General features: G+C 33.5%; 1 protein-coding gene across 1 annotated transcript; it reads right to left on the bottom strand.

The window, feature by feature from the left end:
* Positions 1-202: 202 nt before the first annotated feature.
* Positions 203-22,217, bottom strand: LOC115896112 (neural cell adhesion molecule L1-like protein). Its single transcript, XM_030926545.1, has 5 exons — positions 22,034-22,217; positions 15,808-15,913; positions 13,542-13,729; positions 1,368-1,490; positions 203-387 (listed from the first exon to the last, which is right to left on the bottom strand). The coding sequence occupies exons 1-5, from the start codon at positions 22,122-22,124 to the stop codon at positions 203-205; spliced, it is 693 nt and encodes a 230-aa protein (XP_030782405.1). The 5' UTR covers positions 22,125-22,217.
* Positions 22,218-22,646: the final 429 nt, after the last annotated feature.

Genomic DNA, 22,646 nt, shown 5'->3' with positions numbered 1-22,646 from the left:
TCCTGTGAATTGAGATTTGATTTCCTGGCTGTGAGAGACAGAGCTACTGTGGATCTGCAGCTGCAGATGTCTATTTCATCTGGATGAAGTCTCTAGAGTTGAACTGAACAATGGCGGAAAATATCAACCCAGCTTTAAATGGCTTCAGCCAGAAGGAAATTACAGACACATTTGCATTCAGCATACATGGTGAAACAATAAATTATTTGGACTTACAACTGTTAACTGTTAGTTTCATTGGCATTTTCTGTACAATAGTCCTTAATCTTGGAAATGCAGCAAAGCAACAGTAATCATTGCGACTGTCTTTTTCTTCCACATTTGCGAAGTATAGATCTCCCTTTTGGCTCATGTATACTCTTTCATCTTGTTCGATGTGTTCTAATTCTGAAAAGAGATATCTTGTCATTGAAAAGGGCAATTGTCCCTTATTGTGCTTCATCTTCCTTTTTCATTTTCTTTTACATTATTATTTCATTTGATTTTTCCTATTTGCTCTTTAATTCCTGTCAAGTCTGGTCTTACTACAGGAACAATGAGCAAAAAGGAAAACAAAACAAAACAAAAACAGGAGGAAAACCCTTGGGAGCATGCTTTTTACCATTAACCACAGAAGGCTGCTGGTAGACAAACAGTGGTAAACTGTTTACCATCTCGGTCTCTACCTCTGCTCTATGAGTCTGAATTGGCTTAACTGAAAACTGGTCAATGCGGACAATGCCCTAATTATTTTCTGAGAATCATGTTTCTTTAAAACATGACTTAAAAATAAAAAACAAAAAGCTCTCCAAAAGTTTTATCTGTGATATTAATCTCCCTATTCTGGTTGCAGCCTGGAAGTTTCTAGGGGAACTGACGTCTGGAACAATTGGCTGTACCTAAGAGTAGTTTCATTTGCTTTCTTCTGAGTGCTGTACAAATAGCATTTTTCTCTTTGGTTCATAGTGAGAAAACATGTAGAGAGCATTGCTAAGGCATATTCTAGAAGTGGACTTTACAAAACTAGAATTTCAGATCGGAGTCAGCAAACCTTTTAGAAAATTAAGCAAAAAAGTTAATACTAATTTATCAGTAGGTGACTGCAATTAGCAGGTAGAGCGTTACTAAAAAGAAAGATGAAGCTAGCAACACAAACCCATGCCATCCTCAGCTTTCACATGATCTATATTCCAAAGGTGAGAGCACTGTTTGAAATATAGAAAGTATTGTCTTCATAGACAAACCTTATCATATTAGTAGCATCTCCTCTTCAAATATGAAAAAAATAAGAGATCTTTATTTTTATTCAGTTTGGATTCATTATGTTATTGATATGATGGATAGAATTAAAATGTCCCCATTTTTTGATGGAACAGAGCATTACTTACCAATATTCATCCAATAAATATGTAAAGGTGGGAGGCCTTTGGGAGGATTGCATGGGAGGACAATTGGATCTCCCTCCTCCACTTCAAGAGGGTCAATTTTTTCTTTGGGGAATTTTGGAACACCTGGTATAAAAAATCATTTCAATGTGTTATTTTAAAATTAACTTTGACTATAACAACAAATATCTTAATGCATTCTTTTTTTTTTCAAAATTGGGCAATTTTAATAAATTATATACTACAGATCCTGGTTCTTACATCTCCCCTGCAGAGATAAATATTATTAAGAAACTGGTGTGCATCTTTACATAACTTTAAAAATACTTCTGCGTTTGGAAACCCCAGACAATAATATTTTTGTTATGTGACAACAATAAGGCAATAACGTACTTGTGCATATTTCTCTGGGCAGAGATATAAACCCAGAGTCACAGGATTTTCCTGCTTTAGCTTTGATAAATGTTAAATCTTTTTCTCCAAACACTGATTTCACTTTGAGCAGTTACATATCTCTAACTCTCGCTTTATTGGGAAGGCCTTGAATGTCATTGGCAAATATTCCATTCAGTGCATTAATCACATGAAATAAAAACTTCTAAGCCCATATGGAGAAAATGGTAAGAATACAATGAAAAGCCAAATTTGACCACTTTAAGTTGCAAAAAGAGCCATCCACATTGAAATTACTCCCAGTAAATAAAAATTTAAATGAAATGGAATTGATGTAGGAAATAAGACTTGTAAATATTTCAACCTATTGTTTCCTCCCCACACTGGAGTCAATTTCTTAAAAGAGCAATGCAGTTATAGTAAGAATATATAAGTCAGAATTGTGCAGAATTTGAAATCTAACACCAAAGTTTCATATTTTTATGGAAGTATTGATTTTATAAGGATATTCAAAATGTATTCTTCCTGAACGTCACATTGATGTCTTTCAACTTTTGTTGGGGGAATTTGCATTACAGAATTACACAGTCTCTTGTGGAGGAGATCTTAGGAAGGCGTTTATAACAGTCCCGACTTGATGGAATTCATTAGAAGGTATTCTATTTGTATATTTCATTCTTAAATTATGATTCACAGCTAATTTTCATTGTTCTTGGAAATCTAAAGGTTTACTCATTTACCGTAAAATTTCTTCTTGAGAAGCTTTGTGCACTTCCTATATATTTGTCCTATAGCCCCTCAACCCCCATCCACGCCTTTAGAGGTTGAGGGAATTTGCTGACATTTCTCTTATTGATGCACCAGCTGGTTACAGTGAATTGCTTTTTGTCTAAATTCAAGGACTTTTCAAGGCTTAACATTGCAGGGGTTGGTGTGGTTATTACACTGCCTTTGCAATTTCGGAAGGCAGACTTCGGTTCTCTTTATACATTCAGCCATGTGACAGTCTTTTAGTGGATTTCCTCTTGCTCAACTCATTCCTTGAGATTCCTTTTAGAAAGTCTCTGGAAACATTTTTGAAATAGCATCCATCTTTGAATCACATTTTTGCTATAGGTAGCATGAAATTTCCCTCAAACGGCAGGAATGTATGTTTAGTATATTCACTACATTAAGAGCTTGTAGATAAAATATCATGCCATCTATTTGGTAAAGCCTCGGCTTTGATTGACAACAAATGTTATGGAAAACATTTTGCAGAAAGTACACCTTATATACATAAGGCATAGTAATATACAAAACGTTTATGTACCCAAATCTCCAAATTCAAACCACTTGTTTAGTTTTATTCGCTATAACTGAAGCCCAGTAAACACTGGCATTGAAGTTATTGGTGCTGCTGGGTAGTTGGTGAATCTATTTATACTCAGATACAAGAGGCGGCAGAGGAAATAAAATATGGATTAGAAAATGGAAAGGGCATGTAATCCACTTCGATAACAAGCAAACTATACAGTGCCTAATATGAATACGCAGTTCACTGGATAATATCTATTGTAAAGTAATTAATTAATAAGATGTATAAATCCCTAATTGGAGAGCTGCTCCCTGAGAGCATTCAAAAAAATCTCGCAATTCGAACAGATAGTACTGCCAGTGAAGCATTATCATCCTTGCATTAAATAAATCTAGATTATACAATTCTAATTCTGAAAATGTAAATTTGTAATTCAACTGGCTTCTAAGGCACCAACAATAAGAAAAGAAAATTTAGCACTCTACCAAAACTGTTATCACATGCCATAAATCTTCAGAACAGCTTTCAACTAAATACAAAATTAATATTGGAAAACAGGGATGCATACTTATACATCAATAAATTTAAGGTTTTAGAAGAGATACAAATGGCATTACTTTTTCAGGATTTTTTATGTCTTATCCTTTGACTTTGAAACTATTTAGTGAGTTTGATGGCATGATAAAAAGTGAAAATTTTGGCCGGGCGCGGTGGCTCAAGCCTGTAATCCCAGCACTTTGGGAGGCCGAGACGGGCGGATCACGAGGTCAGGAGATCGAGACCATCCTGGCTAACACGGTGAAACCCCGTCTCTACTAAAAAATACAAAAAAACGAGCCAGGCGAGGTGGCGGGCGCCTGTAGCCCCAGCTACTCTGGAGGCTGAGGCCTGAGAATGGCGTAAACCCGGGGGGCGGAGCTTGCAGTGAGCTGAGATCCGGCCACTGCACTCCAGCCCGAGCGACAGAGCTAGACTCCATCTTAAAAAAAAAAAAAGTGAAAATTTTAACATTCACAGGTAAATGTGAAATTTAATTACTATAACACAACAGCAGACATGAAGTCTACTTCAATTCAAATAAAGAAATGGCTCCATTTAAAAATAACTCCAACCAGTGGCATTTACTGCGTTTATCTGGTGATAAACATTAGCATTGTTGAGTTTGGACAACTATAACACTTTTTAAAAGTAAATTAAAAACAGTAATTTTTTCTGTACATGAGGTAACTATACTCCTTTGTCTTGCCAATATATTTCACATGGGTACTTCATCAACACCAAAACCAAAAATCATTTAACTTTGGTTCAACAAGACTGGACTTGATTCTGAATGGCCTCTCTGCAAAGGGATCAGAATCAACTTGCAAATAACAGTCTACCTAGGCAGAACTTCAAGAATGTTTGGAAATCCCATTATAAGCAAGTCTAGATGAGATCAATTTCCTTTCTATCTAAAGCCACTATTAATCTATTTGCATGAGCAAAGCAAAGCAAGCATATCACAGAATGTATCTCTTCACTCTTCTCAATGAGGCTTTCACATTTATTATTCAGTGTCATGGACGGATTTCTAGCAACAACTAACACCAAGGGTATAAGTGACGTTCAAATATATTCACATGTAGGTTTTTGAAAACTTTCCCAGTTAAAATCTGTCATGGAAAAACTTTCCTACAGACAAGTTAGCTGCACGTGAGTCTTATTACTAGAACTATCAAGGCAAAGCCAACCTGCAAATGCAAAATTTGCAGGAGCTCTAAGTCTTCAGGTGCTGTCAATGAGTTTTGAAAACTCATCATCACAATTATTTCAATGTAATATACAGAAAAATAACATTCCTGAAATAAAGAAGTCTTCTGAAAACAGAATTTATATCTATAGGATATCCTATAGCATAAACCAGGTTCTAGCCCAGGCACTAGAAAACTAACTGGTTACAAAGATTCAGACCAATATCTTCACCTTTCTGTACCTCATTTTGTTTTCCTTTGCCGTCTTAGAATCCTCTGAATTCATCTCTCTAGGCTCCTCAAATGCCTCACCAGGGTAGAAGCTTCTTAAGGGTAGGGATAGAATAAAACCTAAGCTGTGTAATCCCATCATGCCAACATGCCTGATAGTGAAGAGTAGTAGTGAAATGGCATCAGGGAAATTTAACTAAATACAATTCATGCTAACTAATCACTTTGATAAAAAAAAAAAAAAAAAAATCACTGGCATCTTAACCGCTACCATGTTATGCAACACTACAGATTATCTTTCTCTGGCACTCAAGGAACAAAATAGGAGGTTTCCTTATATTTTCCTATTTCTAGATGATATTGTAATCTCGTATCAAGGTATTTTCAACAAAGAAGTACAATGCCTTTTTGCTCATCTATAGGGTGTGTTACCTGAGTCATCAAAGTATAGACAACACCATGTGGCATCACGTTATCCATAAACACTGAAGTTAACTGCTTGGGCCTGAGTCCTGGCTTCATCTCTTCCTACGTGATCTTTGAATCTGCTACTTAACATGTTTCAGTGCCCTCATTCATAAATGGGAAATGTAATAACACCTAACTCATTTGATTTATGTTGAAATTTAAATATTTCACATGAATCGATTAAAATAGGACCAAGCACTTAATAATTATTCAAGACATGTTGGCTACTCCTCAAATATTTTCACTTTGCATGGTACAGCCAAATGCATAGAGACAAGGTGGGCAAAGGGACAGAGAATTTTCTTCTGTGGCTGCTCCTGATTTTCTCTATAGCCTGCATCTTAGCAGCTTCTGTGATTTTGTGTAATTATTTGAATTAACATTTTCAGAGGAGATGAAGGACAGAAGGAAGAAAATGCTGTGCTTTTCATATAGAACCTATGATTTGCTTATTGAATTATTTCCCCTTTTTCCATCATTGGACGAATCTTCCCATACCAAAAAGCTTTATCTATTTTGACTTGGCACTCTGTTTATAGGACTAGCCTGGTGAACTTTCGAGTGCCGTACATGTCACTTAAAGATGCTTGGCAAATTGCTCACAGTCTGCCATCATTGTCACGAATGCATGCTACTGAGTGCACACACTTTATCACCCCTAACTCCAGTTTCCGTCAGTAAAGAGATTTAATTGATTCCCATTTCCTGCAGAGTACCCCATTAATCCACTTAGGACTACAGAGAAATAACACTGGCTTTCAGTCCATGAGCTCATAATGAATTCATGCTAAGGAAGGACACCCAATTCAGCCTATTTCATTCCAGGCATTCACATACTTTGGTGAATCAGAGTAAAATCCTCAAACTTAATTAAAGCTTTAGAATTCAACGTTGCACCCTTAATTGAACAAATTGATCTGTTTTTGTTGATTTGCACTTAATAGTAGGAGAATTTAGCATAGGCTACAACACCCAGGTTTCCTACACTCCCACTCCAAAATCAGGGCAGTAAAAAGCCAGGGTTTATCTTGAGGAAATTGTCCTGAGGAATCTGAGGAAGTTATGTTAACACAAATGTAGAAACCAGCACATGAATATTTCTAATTAGTTTTCATTAAATTATTATACAGAAGATTTCATCCTTTTTGGCCGTTTCTTAGACTATTTTAATAGGATGTGCAAATTGCATTGTTACATTTATTCATTCTTTTATTCTTCAGCCTATCAACCAATAAATCAATCAAATAAAGTATAGTATGCATTCTTGTGACATCTACAAGGCAATGCAGAACAGGAAGGATGTGATAGTCTGGTATATTTTCTCATTCTTAAGGATCCTAATTAATACATATGACAATGGATAGACTGTCCGAAACAGTACACAAGTAAATGTTTTAATAACCCCAGAGAATTTGCAGCATCACTATTTATAATAGCCAAAAATGGAAATAATTCAAACGTTCATCAACTGGTGGATGGATTGACAGTAAATGATATCCATGTAGTGAAATACTGTTCAGCAATATAGAGGAACAAACTACTGATATATGCTACAACATGGATGAACCTCCAAAACATGCTAAGTGAAAGAAGACATATGAAAAAGACCATATACATGATTCCACTTATATGAAATGTCCATTTCTGGACATTTAAAGAGGCAGAAAGTTGATTGGTGGTTGCCTCAGGCCTGGAGATGGGAACAAAGAGTGACTGAAAATGGGCACAAGAAATCTTTTTGTGGTGATGGAAATGTTTTAATACTAGACTATAATGATATTTCACTAAAAAAAGTTGCTAAAACGTCATTGACTGGGCAAAGTGACATGTGCCAATAATCCCAGCTATTCAGGAGGCTGAAGCAGGAGGATCACCTAAGCCCAGAAGTTTGAGACCAGTGTAGGCAACATAGCAAGACCCCATCTTTAAGATAAATAAATAAATAATGTATAAAAAGTATTAATTATACACTTAAAACAAGTAAAATTTTTATGACATGTAAATTATACTTCAAAAAAGTTGTTTATAGCTAGGCATGGTGGTACATGCCTGTAGTCCCAGCTACTGGGGAGGCTTAGGTGGGAGGATCGCTCGAGTCCAAGAGGATGAGGCTGCAGTGAGCCGTGTTTGTACCACTGCACTCTAGCCTGGGCAACAGAGCAAGATCCTATCTCAAAACAAAAACAAACAAACAAACAAACAAAAAAGTTGTTTAAAAACTCAGAAAAAAGAAAAAATTAATCTAGGCTGCACTAGGCCAGTAATGCTAAGTGGAGAAATCTGATCTGTGCACTGAAGAGGGTGAGTAGATTCAACAGTCAAATTAGGATTATTTATATTATCATTTTAACCTTATTGATAGTTGGATAATGAAGGCAAGAGAGTAGCTCCCTTCTTTTCCAGATCCAATCACCATGTGCATGCACAGGATGTATATTTCTGGAGGACAGTCTTTGTTTTTATTCACTGTTAGATCCCAAATTACTAGAAAGTGGCTGGTGTGTTATGGGAGTTTCAGAATGATTGTTGAATAGTTCACTGACAAAATCCCTATGCCATGTCTTGGATAACACATTTAGTTAAATAATTTTTTATGTATATAAAAATGGTACATTCTGATTCTTTGGTGGTGGTTGTTTTTTTTTTTTCTTTCACTCTTTCCCTAGCAAACTTAACTGCAATGTTGTTGAAAATAGAAAACTGAACATTGTATACAAAGGTTTCTGTTTGTTAACAGGAGATTGGGAAGTAGAAGCTCTAACATTTGAATCACAAAGTTTCTATCAATATATGAGAAGAACCAATTCTCTACAGTTTAAGAGAATAATCGATTAAAGATTGTAGGAAGCTGTAAATTGTCTCTGATTTATAAACTCCTAAGGATTGGGTTGGGTTACTATTCAATATATAGATGGCTGCAGAAAGCTGTCAGATGATGAAGTAATTTCAGGAGAGGCTGGAAATGATGCATAAGAAACCTAATTTATTTTGCTCTTTTCTGCAGCAGCAGCAAAGAAAAAAAAAAAAAAAAAAAAAGAGCAATTATCCAACAACGTAGCTCAGATCCAACTCCCATCTCTTAATACAATACTCTCATATTCTGGTCAGAATTATCCTTATATTGTTCATGTCTTCACTTGGTCTGCCTAGATAATGACAGAAAAAAATTGAAATCATTTAATTGCAGAATCTTAAACCAAATTCTGCCATTCCTTTCTTTGCAATAGATCTAGCTGCTTCCTTTTCCTTTGTGTCTCCATAGCAACCACTAGAATTTAGGTTAGGAATCACCCTCATGACTTGCCTCCTACAACAGATATTTAATCTGTCTCTTTCTCTGGTCTTAACTTACTTCAGTTAACTATATAAACGTAATATATAGTTTCACTATTATCAACCACAATTTTCATGACAATACTTTCTAATCCAGGATTCATGGACATTGCCTATTGAATGTCAATTCAAATCCAAACTCCTGAGGACAATTTCCAGGTTGATATGTCACTGCTCTGATGCTAAAATATCTCAGTAACTCAGAAATGTTCACTTGAGACAAATCAGGATGCTTCACACTTACTCATTTTGAGAATGTAAAATGATTGTTTATAGAATAAATGTAAAAAACACAAAGAAAGAAATACAATAGAAATCCATTCACTGACTACCCATTTTACAAAATAGGAATATCATCATCACCTTTTTGTCTGGTGCTGATCTGAACCCCCACTTCCATTTTCCAATTTTCACTTCCATTGCAGGTAACTACTGTCAAGAATATTGTTTTTATCATTCTCTTATTTTTCACTATAATTTTACCATAAAATTATATCAATCAAAATTGTAGTCAGTTTTACGTTTTTTTTTTTCTTTTTTTTTTTTTTTGAGACGGAGTCTCACTCAGTCGCCCAGGCTGGAGTGCAGTGGCGCCATCTCCGCTCACTGCAAGCTCCGCCTCCCGGGTTCACGCCATTCTGCCTCAGCCTCCCGATTAGCTGGGACTACAGGTGCCCGCCACCACGCCCGGCTAATTTTTTGTATTTTTAGTAGAAACGGGGTTTCACTGTGTTAGCCAGGATGGTCTCAATCTCCTGACCTCATGATCTGCCTGCCTCGTTTACGTATTTCAAATTTCTCCAAGATTTACTTTTATTGCGCGACATATTCTTGATGTTTTTTTCACTATTGTGTAGTATTTTTGATATGAATAGAGCATAATGCATTGATCCATTCTACTTTGAGTGGCCTGTTGTATTTTTTTCCAGCATATTTTTAAATCCAAACAATGTGACCACAGATCTTCCTGGTATATATGGACAAGAGGCACATGCACATGAGCGAGGGAATGGAGTTATTGGGTCATAAGTAAGAGCATCTTCAACTAAGGAAGGGATTACAAAATGTTTTCCAAAGATCAAGCAGTAAACTGGACTGTCATCGGTAGTGGATAAGTATTCTGTTGGCTGTATATTGCAACCTAAAATTTTTATTCTCGGATTTTCTGATATTTCCCAATTGGGTAGAATCAAGTGCTTTTATCACTAGGGGTACAATAGGTCTATTTCTGGTAACTAATGATGTTGAACACATTTTCACATTTTATTGGCCTTCCAGTCTGAGGTTCAAGTTTATATATGTTGTCACTTTGTCATTTTTATTTTTTCTAAAGATTTCTAAAATTATTTATGAAAACATACTATGTTTAGTTATATGCATTGTAAATAATTTTTTGAGTTGTGGCTTATTTTTGTTTTTACTTTCTTCCTATAGTCTTTCGATAAAAGAAGGATCTAAAATAAAATGTAGGAGAACATATTCTTAATGATTTCCTTCATGAGGCTTTAATATGACTAAAGAAATCGTCCCACTCTGGGCATGGTGGCTCATGCCTGTAAATCTCAGCAGTTTGGGACACTGAGACAGGAAGATTGCTTGAGGCTTGGAGTTCAAGACCACCCTGGGCAACATAGTGAGATCCCATCTCTACAAAAGAAATAAAAATAAAAATTGGCCAGGCATGGTAGCACTCGCCTGTAGTCCTAGTTACTCAGAAGACTGAGATGGGAGGATCACTTGAACCTAGGAGTTCAAGCCATGAAGCCATGACTACACCACTGCACTCCAGCCTGACCTGGAGAGAGTGAGTTCCTGTCAAAAACAAACAAGCCAGAAAGAAAAGAAAGAAAGAAAAAAAAATCTTTCTCTGTATTTATGACCCTGGTGATAAATATATTGTTTGAATTGTCTAACTTTTTTAAACGTTTTTTCCTTTTCATTGTTCAGCCTTTTATTGACTCTGAATGATTTTTTATATGATACAAGGTAGAAGTCCATATAAATGTTTCTCTATGTGAATTATCAATTGTTCCACAACGTTTAGTTCAAAGTAAAGAGAGCAGGAGAGAGAGAGGGAGAGAGAGAGAGACAGAGAAATCCATGCTAATATGCTAACTCCCTCAACTGTTTTTATATATGTGAGGGTTTGTTTCTGGGTTTACTATGCTATTCTGATTTGTCTAACCCTGCACAAAGCCAGAATTGCTTAATTCCTAAAGTGTTATGCTGAATTTTGATTTCTGAAAAGAAGTCCTTATGACTTGTTATTCTTTAAGAATTTCTACCAAATTTTGCCCTTTGCTCCTCAAATATATTTTGAATCAGCTGGTCACATTCCACAAACAGAGAAATAAAAACCAAACTGTAGGTGTTCTGATTTCAATTTTTCTATATATCAACACATCAAGAATAAGCATTTTAACTGTATTGGTTCTTCTAATAAATAGAAATAATTTACTTATTATCTGTTTATCTAGATCTTTTTAATGTTTTTTAATAAATATGGATACTTTCACTACAAAAATTACACACCACTTTATTGAATGTATTTTCTGCTTTTATACTATTTTCTCCCTTCACTGTAGTTCATTTTGTTGCCTTAAATTAGCTAATTCATTTTTATCCTAAAATTATATTACCTAATAAGCTAAGATCATTAATTTTCATACTTTATATTTTTCTAATATGTGTTTAAAATGATAAAGATTCCTCTAAATAATGCTTTCACTGCATCAAACATGTTTTCTTATGTAGCGTTTTCACTGTCATCACTTCAAAATATATGCTATTTTCCGTACCATTTGGTACTTGACCTAAGACTCACTTAAGAATATATTTATTAGTTTTCAAAGATATAAGTTTTTTAAGTTTTCTGTTTATTACTGATTTCTAACTTAATTGCATTTTGATGTTTTCCTCATAGACCAAATATATCATCAAATATAACCTTTTACCTTGTGTGTATGAAAAAACTCATTTTGCTGTTTTAGTTACAATATCCTATATGTTTTCATTAGATGGAGCTTGTGATTGTACTTTTAAATCTTCTATGTGCTTACTGATGTTTTTCTCTGCTTGAGTTAGCAAATAATGAAAAAGATATGTTAATATCTCATTATTATGGTGAATTTGTCTATTTCTCTTTGTAGTTCTATTTTTGCTTCATGCATTTTAATATTATATATGTCTAGTAAATTAATTTCCATGAAGGCTTTTACAAATAAAGTGTGTTATGACTGATAATAATATAGTCATACCTACCTTCATTTGGAAAGCATTTATCTGGGATGTCTTTTCCATCTTTTCATTTCAACAATTATGTATCCTTATGGTTTAGATAGATGTGTTGTAAAAAGTTTATAGCTTTTTTTTAACTCAAAGCATTTATTCTATTTGTTTTTATCTTTGATTTGTGATATATTTGAATTTATTTCTATCTCTTTTTCTTTCCACTTGCCTCACATTTTTTTCTCTCCTTTATTTTTTCTTCTCCCCACCCCCCCATCAACCACATAATGTGATAATATTTTTCTATAATTTTAGGGTAAATATAAGTTTTAAGATGCACACCTTATATCTGAGTCTAAATTTGACCTATATTCCTTCCTCTAGAATTATATAAGGACTTTAGGACAATTTAAATACAATGAATGCCCTCCTTGAATTTTTGGGTTCAATATTCTTCATCATTTGTTTTTCTGAAGTTTGTGGGCATTCTGCACCCCCAGAATCAAATGTTCATATTTTGCAAACGCTAGAACTTTCTCTGAAATACTTTCATGTCTAGGACTCTGAAAGAAGAACTTCCTAATAGAAGCTAGCTGACAGTTTTAAACTTAACAATTTACCCTATAAAAGCTTTGGCTAAAATTGTGTAATGGTGGATATCTTAAGAACAGTGGGAAAACATGATCAAATATAAAAGGTAGTCATGGATATCCCATGAACATAGGGCAAAGAAGCTACCAATAAAGTACACTACTTCAGGGAACAGTTACTGATAAATACACCACTAATAGCAAAGTGTCTTGCAGTTTTACATAATTTTTATTTATGGTTAACATTAGCAATAGTTGGTTCTCCTTTCCTAATGAGCATCATATTATTGATATTAGGTGGGACTATGCAACTTGCTTTGCCCCACCTAACAAAACATGAGTAGGAGTTTGCCTGTGTAACTTCTTGTCAGAAGTATTGAAGAGCCTGTATACAATTTTTCATGTTCCTGACCCAGACTCTTTGATCAAAATGGCATGTTTCACAAGAGGCAACCACAGAATGACGATGTCTCCATTAGCTGAGATCAGCGAGAAGGCTGCAGGAAAAACAGTTGCCCTGAAGAGTTGCCAGGCCCACAGCAATATTGCTTTATCAAGGAATAACTTCGTGTTTACATAGAGGTTTTGGGATTATCTATTACTGCATGGAATTTAGCCAAGTTTAGCTAATAATATGTTTAATTCTCATCATATAAGGCAAAGCAGATACTGTATTTTTCCATGTAAGATGTAAGATTACTGAAACAGAGTCAAATTATGTTGTTTTCTAAGGTCATTCAATTTTAAGTGTCAAAACCTGGAGGAAATTTTTCCTTATAAATAAAACACAAGACATATATAAGTTGATTTAATTAATAATTGCTTTATTTCATTGGAACCCAATATAAGTCCTATTTAACACTTCACTAGAACATTTGTAAAATGAAATTCCCATTATAGCACTTACTTGGAACTATAAATTCTATTTCTTCTGACATAGCGATTCCCAGTTTATTTGAAGCAAAGCAGCGGTATTTCCCTTGAAAGTGAGATATGTGTCCCTCATTTGGGATCCTGAATGTTCCTGAATTATTAGATGTAATTATCCGATGGTCAGTGAAATAAAAAGGGTTGCCATCCTTAGTCCACATAAATCTAAAAAATAAAACTAAACTTAATAATCCTGAAAAATAATAACATATTTTTAGAGTACATATTAACAACTGCATAAAAATGACAAAACCAAGACATTTTATAATAAAAAGTATGTACTTAATGGAATATAACAAGATATAAATAAGGGTCTCAGAAGAATCCGAGAAATATTACTGTCCATAAAAAAGCTTCACAAATGGGAAGATTAAAATTGAAATTAGCTTTTGCTTTTTTAAATTAAAATTATTTGTTTATTTTTTCATTAGAAAGGTAATATAAGATTATTATTAATATTCTGGAGACTACAAGAAACATATAATTTCTGTTCATGTATGTGTGTGTGTAAGGAACTCACTCAAAATCCCAAAACACACAAGCCCGTTATATTACATTTGATAATATTTCCTATTAGTATTTTTTAGAATTTTGTCACATATTCTAACCACACTGAATATACAATTTGGCCAACTGGATTTTTCCATTATTATAATGATACTAAAGACAATTTTTATAGCTACATTATCTTCTGTCATATGGCTACTATTTTAATTACTTTTAACCATTTCAATGTCTTTCCTTTTATGAACAATATTGTAAAAAAAACCCTATATTTATTCTTTGGTACTTGTCCAAATATTTCAATATGTCAATTCCTTAGAAATGAGATTAAGAAAGCAATAATTAAAAACTTTTTTACAGTATTTGATAAATGTTGCAAAATTATATTCTAGATAAAAAATGTACGCAGCTAAATTCCCACCCCAGTATGCTAGAGTGTCAGTTCTATGAACAACGACATTAAAAGTTTCTTTAAATCTTTATCAGTCTGATAGACAAATAATGACTTCCCAATTAGATTGTACTTAGCATTGTATATTGGAATTACCCATGTAAATTTGGGTATATTTCAGGGCACCATATTCTTCCACTAATCTATGTGATTATTCTTCCACCAGGAATAACAAACCTTCACGGACATGTATTCTCATTAGGAGTAGGCCTACCCAGCTACCCTCCTGACTTACCTTACGTCTCTGTGTGTTTTATATTTCATTGTTGACAAGTGTATGGTATTACTTTTCAACATAATAATTCAGCTAATTATTAATATATCATGATATTGATCAATATATTCATGCTGATTGAATAAATTATCCTTCTTTCCATTGTAATTCTATCTATACTTACATATATTGATTGAATATATTCCATTTGGTTAAACATAGAAATAATTATAATTTAGCATGTTAATGGGTCACTAATGATAATTAAATATCAAATTATCAGGCAATAATAATAGTCATGATACAATTGAAAATCATCAGTTTTCATCAAATATGTATATTCTTAATGAATATAAGATAATCATGCAGATTAATAGAAGTACGAAGCTTTGCTTTCCATTTTAGAATCACGCAGAATTTTAATATTGGAAATTCTCCCTTCTCACTTCCAATACATGTACATTTTTTTCTCCCTCCCCAAAAATAGGAGGTATTTCGAAAAAACTCATCAGTGATTATGGTCACCTAGAATAACAATTATTTAATTATAAAATAAAATAATACTAGATAGTAGTATATCATGCAAATAGTACTCTGCCACTTGAGATGACAATATTTCAATGACAGCTTAAAAAAAATCAAGTAACAACCTATCCACAGAATAAGATGTTTAAATTTAAAGACATACAATTATGAATATGTGTAGAATGATGTTTACAAACTTTGACTTAATAAATGCTACATTTTACTAAGTAGAATAAAGGATCTTCTAGTTTTTAGCTACCTTATTTATTTGTAGACTAAGGGACTGTTGAGTATTTTTGCTGTACCAAAGACTACTCTAAGTATTTTAATAACAGCCCTTAGTTTATGGTCAAAATAATTCAACTGGCAGAAGAACATATGTAAAATAACCTAATTTTATATCTGTTTGCATGGATATTGTTTTATTGTAAACCCTTAGCTTTAATCATATGTAGATTCATAGTCCAACAAGCTATTATGGTAAGAATATAGAACAGCATTAAGAACAGTGCACATTTAAAGAATCACTTAGTTTGAAAGAATACTCACGTTGGTTCTGGATTTCCTTTAGCTTCACATTCAATTTGAAAATACTCATCAAAGGGAAAGGCAACTTGGACTTTTGACTGTTTTATGATTGTTGGAACCTGTTGAACTAAATATTAAAATATGTACTTTAAAAATGCACTATTCAAACACTAGGCAAGGTTAATTTATAATGAAAACAATTTAAACCTCTTTTGTATACTGATAAGTGAAATGATGGTACAAAAGTGAAAATCCAAATAAATCTCACTCTCTCTTTGCAACGTGTACTTACTTCTAAGGAATACACTTCATTGCCATCATTTCATGTTTTAGTATATGTTCATTTTATTTAAACCCAGAATAATGTAACAATTTTTAAAGCAGAAGAAAAGTTGCTATGTCATCACAACTTTAAAATATATATTATTAAAATTATTGGCATTCAATCTATGTTAGCATGCATATGCATTTTTACTTGGTCCAGTCACTTTGAAAGTTGTTTGTAGTCTTCCATGCTTCTATAAACACATTATAATTAATGTACTGCTTTTACATTATTTCTTCCCATTGATATGCTATATTTTTTAATAATTCTAATACTGGTTATGATATTATTATCCATTTTTTTTCTTTCCTGGTAAAGTATTTCAATAGGCGTTTTGAGTAAATAGATTTTTCCTTTATTGAATTACTGATTTATGATAAATTTCCAGGCATGGACACAAATGGTAATTACTCTGGGTAAATTGTATATATCATTTCACCACAGAATATATACACAACTAACAAAAGTAGAGTGGTTCTCTATATTTTTCCCACTAGTGAATGCCAGCATTTCAAAATAATAAAGTAGTTTAGCATTTATTACGAAGGAAAATATAAACTCCTTCTCTTTAATTTTCTTTTTTTGGGGGGGTTAATAAATGTTCCTTCATGGGCTTGTTTAGTGCTTGTTATTCGTCATTTATAATAAGTTTTCATTTTATAACTTTTTCTCACTTATCTATTGGGAGCTTGAGTTTTGCTCCATTTCCTTAGAAAATTTAACTTACTAATAACCATTATTATAAAATAATAACTAATGCATAATAGCATTAATAGATTCTTTATATTCAAATATCCTCTCATCTTGTGACAAACTCTGTTAGTGTTTGATAAATAATCTACAAGACAAACACAACTTTAAAAAGTAGGGAGTGGACCACACTTGGTACCTCACACCTGTAATCCCAACACTTTGGGGGGCTGAGGTGGAAGGGTCGCTTAAGCCCAGGAGTTCAAGAACAACCCGGGGTAACATAGGGAGACTCTCTTCCCTACAAAAAAATGTAAAAATTAGCTGCGATTAATGTCAAGCCCAGGAGGTTGAAGCTGTTGTGAGGTGCGATCAAGACACAGCACTTGAGCCTGGGTGACAATGAGACTCTTTCATAAAAGTTAAAAAAAAAAAAGTAGGAAGTGATTTTGCCTCTCACCTAGTAGAGCAACGAGATTACATTTCTGAGAATTGCAGCTAGTAAAATACATTTACTAATGCTGGAAATACAACTTGGATTAAGCTTTCAAATAAAACATAGAGCATGATGTGTGTAAAGATCTACTGCTGATGAGCACTCAATATTTTTCAAAAGGAGACATCCGGTTTTAGTATAGTTCTTAGAATCTCTGATAAAAGGACAGGGTTGATTCATAAGAAAATGCAAACTGTTCAGCAGCAGTGACTTGACTTCGGCAAATAAAGTATGAGAAAAGCAATTTGGAGACAGGCACAGAGCCTAACTTAAATAAGTACTATTCCACAGTAGAGTTGCAAATGCGCCCCTACAACCTGTGACATTGGACCAGGCCCTGAACCACTCTCTGTTTTCTCATTTGTAATATTAAGGATATAGCCTAGATAAATTGCTCTCAAATGTATTGGGTCTCAGGACCCTTTTGCAGTCTTACAAATTACAAGACATCTCAAAGAGCATTGGTGTCATGTGGGGTATAGTTAACAATATTTACTATAATAGAAATAAAAACTGAAAAAGTCTTTCAAAATGTTTCCGAATTTATTTAAAATAATTCTATGTTAAAATAAATCACGTATTTTATGAAAACCTTTAAATGCTGTGAGAAGAATGGCATTATTTTACATGATTGCAAATCTCTGTAATTTCTTTTTTCTAATTCTTTGAGTCAGGGTCTCGCTCCCTCACCCAGGCTGGAGTGCAGGGGTAGGATCATTGCTCCCTGCAGCCTAGAAATCCCAAGCTCAAGTAATCCTCCCACCTTAGCCTTTGAGTAGCTAGAACTACAGGCGATCTCTGTAATTTCTTGAGAAAGCAGATGGATTCTTATATCTGCCTCTGCATTCCATCTGTTGCAATAGGGTTGATTTGCTCAAAGATATAAAGAAATTCAGCCTTACACAGATAATGTAGTTAAAAAATGACGGGAAATTTTATAGTCTTTTCTGATGATTGTAGATATTCTTTTTAGACAGAACACCAAAACTCAACAAGTGGTAGTTTTTTAAACATTCATTGCAATGTGGAATCTAAACACTATCAATCAACTTTCATATTCTGTAACATTAAACCATTTTACTTTTTTAAATCTACAAATGATTTTGTAACATCATGCAGCTTTCATTTGGAAAAAATACCCTTTCACTGAGTTTTGTGTCTTCCAAATATTGATGCATTTAATTACAGAATATCAAAAATTGATGCTTATTAGAATTGCCACTGATCTAATCAACAGTATCAAATGTCCGGAAGCTCTCAAGCTTACAGTAAACAATACGTGTCCTCCACAGTTCTAATGTTTTCTTGAACACTCACTGATAAGTCATTTTATCAGTGACTTATATATGGTTAGTCGGTTACCTTGAAGTGAATGGGCTCACTTGGTTCACTTTCAGGAAAATATCTGACCTATATCTATTTGAGAAACCATAATTTGTCAGTCATAACTTTAAAGTGAAGATGATGTCCAGCTAGAGACTCAAGCAATCATGCAATCAAGAAATGGACACTTTGATACATAGCATAATTATTTTATACCTACTTCCAGTTCACTAGAATGTTAGAAAGTATGTATTCCAAGGTAGTTAATTAATAACATTAATAATTTATAAGTGCTTCAACAATTATAATCTTAGGCAAAACTGTTTTGTTTTGCTTTGTTTTGAGAGTTTTTTTACTCTAAGTATATGGACATTAAGTATCGTCTGACTACTAGTAAAGTTTGATGCCAATGCCCGGCTGGAATGTAGTGGTATGATCATGGCTCACTGTAGCTTCAACCTCCTGGGCTCAAATGATCCTACTGCCTCAGCCTCCCAAGTAGCTAAGACTACACGTGTGAGCCACCACACCCAGCTATTTATATATATATATATACACACATACATATAATATACACACAAATTTATAATATGTATAAATATATAGTAAATATATACATATATTATATATAAATGTAATATATAAATATATAAATATTATATATATATATATATATTTACAGATAAGGTCTCATTACATTTGCCAGGTCAGTCTTGAACTCTGACCTCAAGCCTCCCAAAGCCCTGTAATTACAGGCATGAGCCACCATGCCCAGCCACCATTACTTTTGTATCATCAGAGCGAAGGACAATACATTGAAAATGAAAAAAATGGCATCTTAGGTTTATTACAAAAACAGATTGATCTCACAGACCATCTGGATGTATCTCTGGGGCCCCAATAATTCTGCAACCCAGATTTTGAGCAGTGATAGCCAGAGTAGAATAAAAACTAAAAGCCTTTCCAAATTCTAAATTTTTTTCTATTAATTCTATTTTTTTAAATTTTTACTCTTGCCTAATAAATCTGATAAGTGAGTTTTACCAGCTTATGGATATTAGTTCAAGTTCAGTGTTTATCTACTGGATATTCATAAACCAACATGCAAAATATCTGTATTTTCATTCACATTTACTTTGTTTCTGATTACTACTATTTCTGTGTAGAGCAAGACTTGAGCTTATTGCAAATTCATACTATTTAAATTTTATTGCACTTATAAATGGTGAGGGATGAGACACAATGGCCACAGTCCCTTAGATGTCAGCTAATAACTTGTGAACAACATGTTTATTAGAACATTATTCTTTCCTAAATTTGCTAAAGTTGTAAAAGCTCAGCAATAACTAATTATTTGGGGATTGGAGCTAATAACCTTTGGGTGTTTATAAGAATGTGTATTCTACATTATAAATCCTTTCCTCTATAATTAAGCCAGTTATAGAGATGCCAGACTCCTTGACATTCAAATTGGATACCTGCCTTAGTTGCATTTACTTGTGAGTGCTCTAGAGCCCTGAAATAAATGAATAATATTCAGATGTTCTGAAAACATGACATTAATATTTTATAACAATTGTTGTCTAAGGACATTATAGCATGAAAATGCATAAGTAACTGAGACAACCAGAATAAAAATGTGGGCCAGGAATTAATACAAAATTCATATCCTTCACCACTGACAAAGTAAGAAATGATGAAGAATAAACTTGTATGCCAGAGATTATGGTCAGGAATCTGAATCAGGAATCTCAGTGGCCTCTTTGTTGCTATCGGGAAGACAATGTGAAATTGCTAACCTTTTTCCACAGGATTACCAAGGAGCTTGCTCTTAACCTGCTACTGCTTACTCAAACCAAAAGAATTCACTAAAGATGAAGGTACTTTAGTCTCCTGACCAGCATTTCTACAAAAAGGCTGGTCAGTGATGAAATCTAATATATTCAGGAGGCTGAAAGATTTCAGCCAAATGTAAAGCAGACTTTAAGTCTATATATTTGTAGGTCAGATAAGTGGAATTTCCTGAGAAATGGAAATGTCAAAACAGAGCTTACTTATCTGTCAAAAATAATAGAGAAGGGGTTTCTACCTGGGGGGATGGAACTAAAATTGCAGTGCTTTCCGAAGTATATACTATAAAATAGCTGTATCAAGTAATTTAAGGTGGCCTTTAGAATAGTTTTTAAATACATTATATTATGTATAGTCAGAGAGTTGTTTCCTTTTCTATTCACATTTAGCCTGTCTGAGTACTTCAAAAGCAACGTTTTAGTTAAGTCTCAACACTTTTCTAACATTTATTAAATTTTATGAGCTCAAGGCTATTTCTCTAGAATTTAGAAGATCCACAAATATCACCTATAATACTAAGATTCTAATAAACAACACATACCTCTAATATAATAACTCTCCAAAATATATACAAAAGAGACAATAGAGATTATTCCTGAAATATGTGGATAAAAATGTATTAATAATCTCTCATGGGTCTTTTAGATCCCATATGCCTGTAATATAAGAAAAACTTGCGACAGACTTGATATACTATTACATATGTTCCGTTTGCAGATTTTTTTAGCTTTTTGTGTGTGTGTGTGACAAAGTCTCACTGTATTGTCCAGGTTGGCGTCCAATGTCTATTCACTGGTGTGATCATTGCACACTATAGTCTTGAACTCCTGGACTCAGGCAATCCTTCTGCCTCAGACTCCCAAATAGCTGGGACTACAGGCATGTATCACCATGTCCTGCTGATGCTGATGTATTTCTTTTAACTATTAATTACCATGACTTGTTCAAACTGATTTATAATGGTTAAAAATCTGCATCCATTTTACCAACATGTGTTAGAATATATATTTATATATTTCCATCAAACTACTGTCTAACCTCTTAGTATGAATGCACACTATATAATGCTATAGATTTTGAGAGTTGATATCATCTTATACTTTTACTTGTAAAACGGCTTTTTTTTTTGCTAATTCATTGTTTTCATTCTTAAATATAATCATTTTGAAAAAGAATACAAAGTTTATCCAATTCCTTTTTGACATAATTGATTGAATGTCAGTAATTTCTGGATCTTGATTAAGTAACCTAAGTATATAAAAGTGAAATTGTTGGTAATATTGCAGATAATCCTAGACACATGGAAAAATGCTAGGTTATTATTCTCGTTATGTTCTAAGTTTGCATAAGGAACTAAAAGCCTGGGTTGCAAAATAATTACAGCAGTCGTGTATCAGCCACCCACAAAACAAAAAAGATAAATATGAATTCTCTTGACAGATTGCTAAAGAATATATAGAAATATGGAGAAAAGTCACATCCTCAATCCATAAGTATTCTACTTAAAAATCAAAATGCAAATATGAAATTCCATTAATAGACACTGAATGCTATAACTTTACCTGAGGGTGGTATTTCAATTGCTGTTGAGAATTTTAACAGGAAGAAAATTAGAGATATGATTAATCCTCTTCCATTTAAAAGTGGCTCCATTGCTCTTCAGGAAGGAGATAACCCAGAAAGAATGAAAATCTTAATGTCTCCTCTTACTTTTGGTTTAAAGCTGAGACTTTAGTTAACCTGGAAACTAAAAAAACAAACAGAATAACATGTTAGTTCATAAACTCTAAAATTTCAACATAACAAATTAAATACATTTGCTTTTTTTTTGGTTTGGCAGTATATTTCCTCTTTATGAAATTGTTCTCTCATAACTCCACATGAATGAAATTAGTTTTTCCTCTTTCTATGTAAAATAAAGGACTGTGAATATACACTCTATTGTAAACCATAAACTATTCCAATAAATCACATTTGTAAGTCAGAGGAAGTTTTACTTGGAAGGTATCATATTACACACATGAGTGGTTTTTCTTTTCCATTCTCAACTTTCATTTTAGATTCAGGAGGTACCTTTGCAGATTTGTTACATCGGTAAATTGAGTGCTACTGAGTCTTGGTGTATACATGATTCCATCACTCAGGTAATGAGCATAGCACCCGATAGGTAGTGTT

The sequence above is a fragment of the Rhinopithecus roxellana genome, unplaced genomic scaffold, assembly GCF_007565055.1.
Source record: "Rhinopithecus roxellana isolate Shanxi Qingling unplaced genomic scaffold, ASM756505v1 contig4934, whole genome shotgun sequence".
Lineage (NCBI taxonomy): Eukaryota > Metazoa > Chordata > Mammalia > Primates > Cercopithecidae > Rhinopithecus > Rhinopithecus roxellana.
Note: the sequence above shows the minus strand (reverse complement) of the source record. Positions and strands in the feature narration are given on the sequence as shown.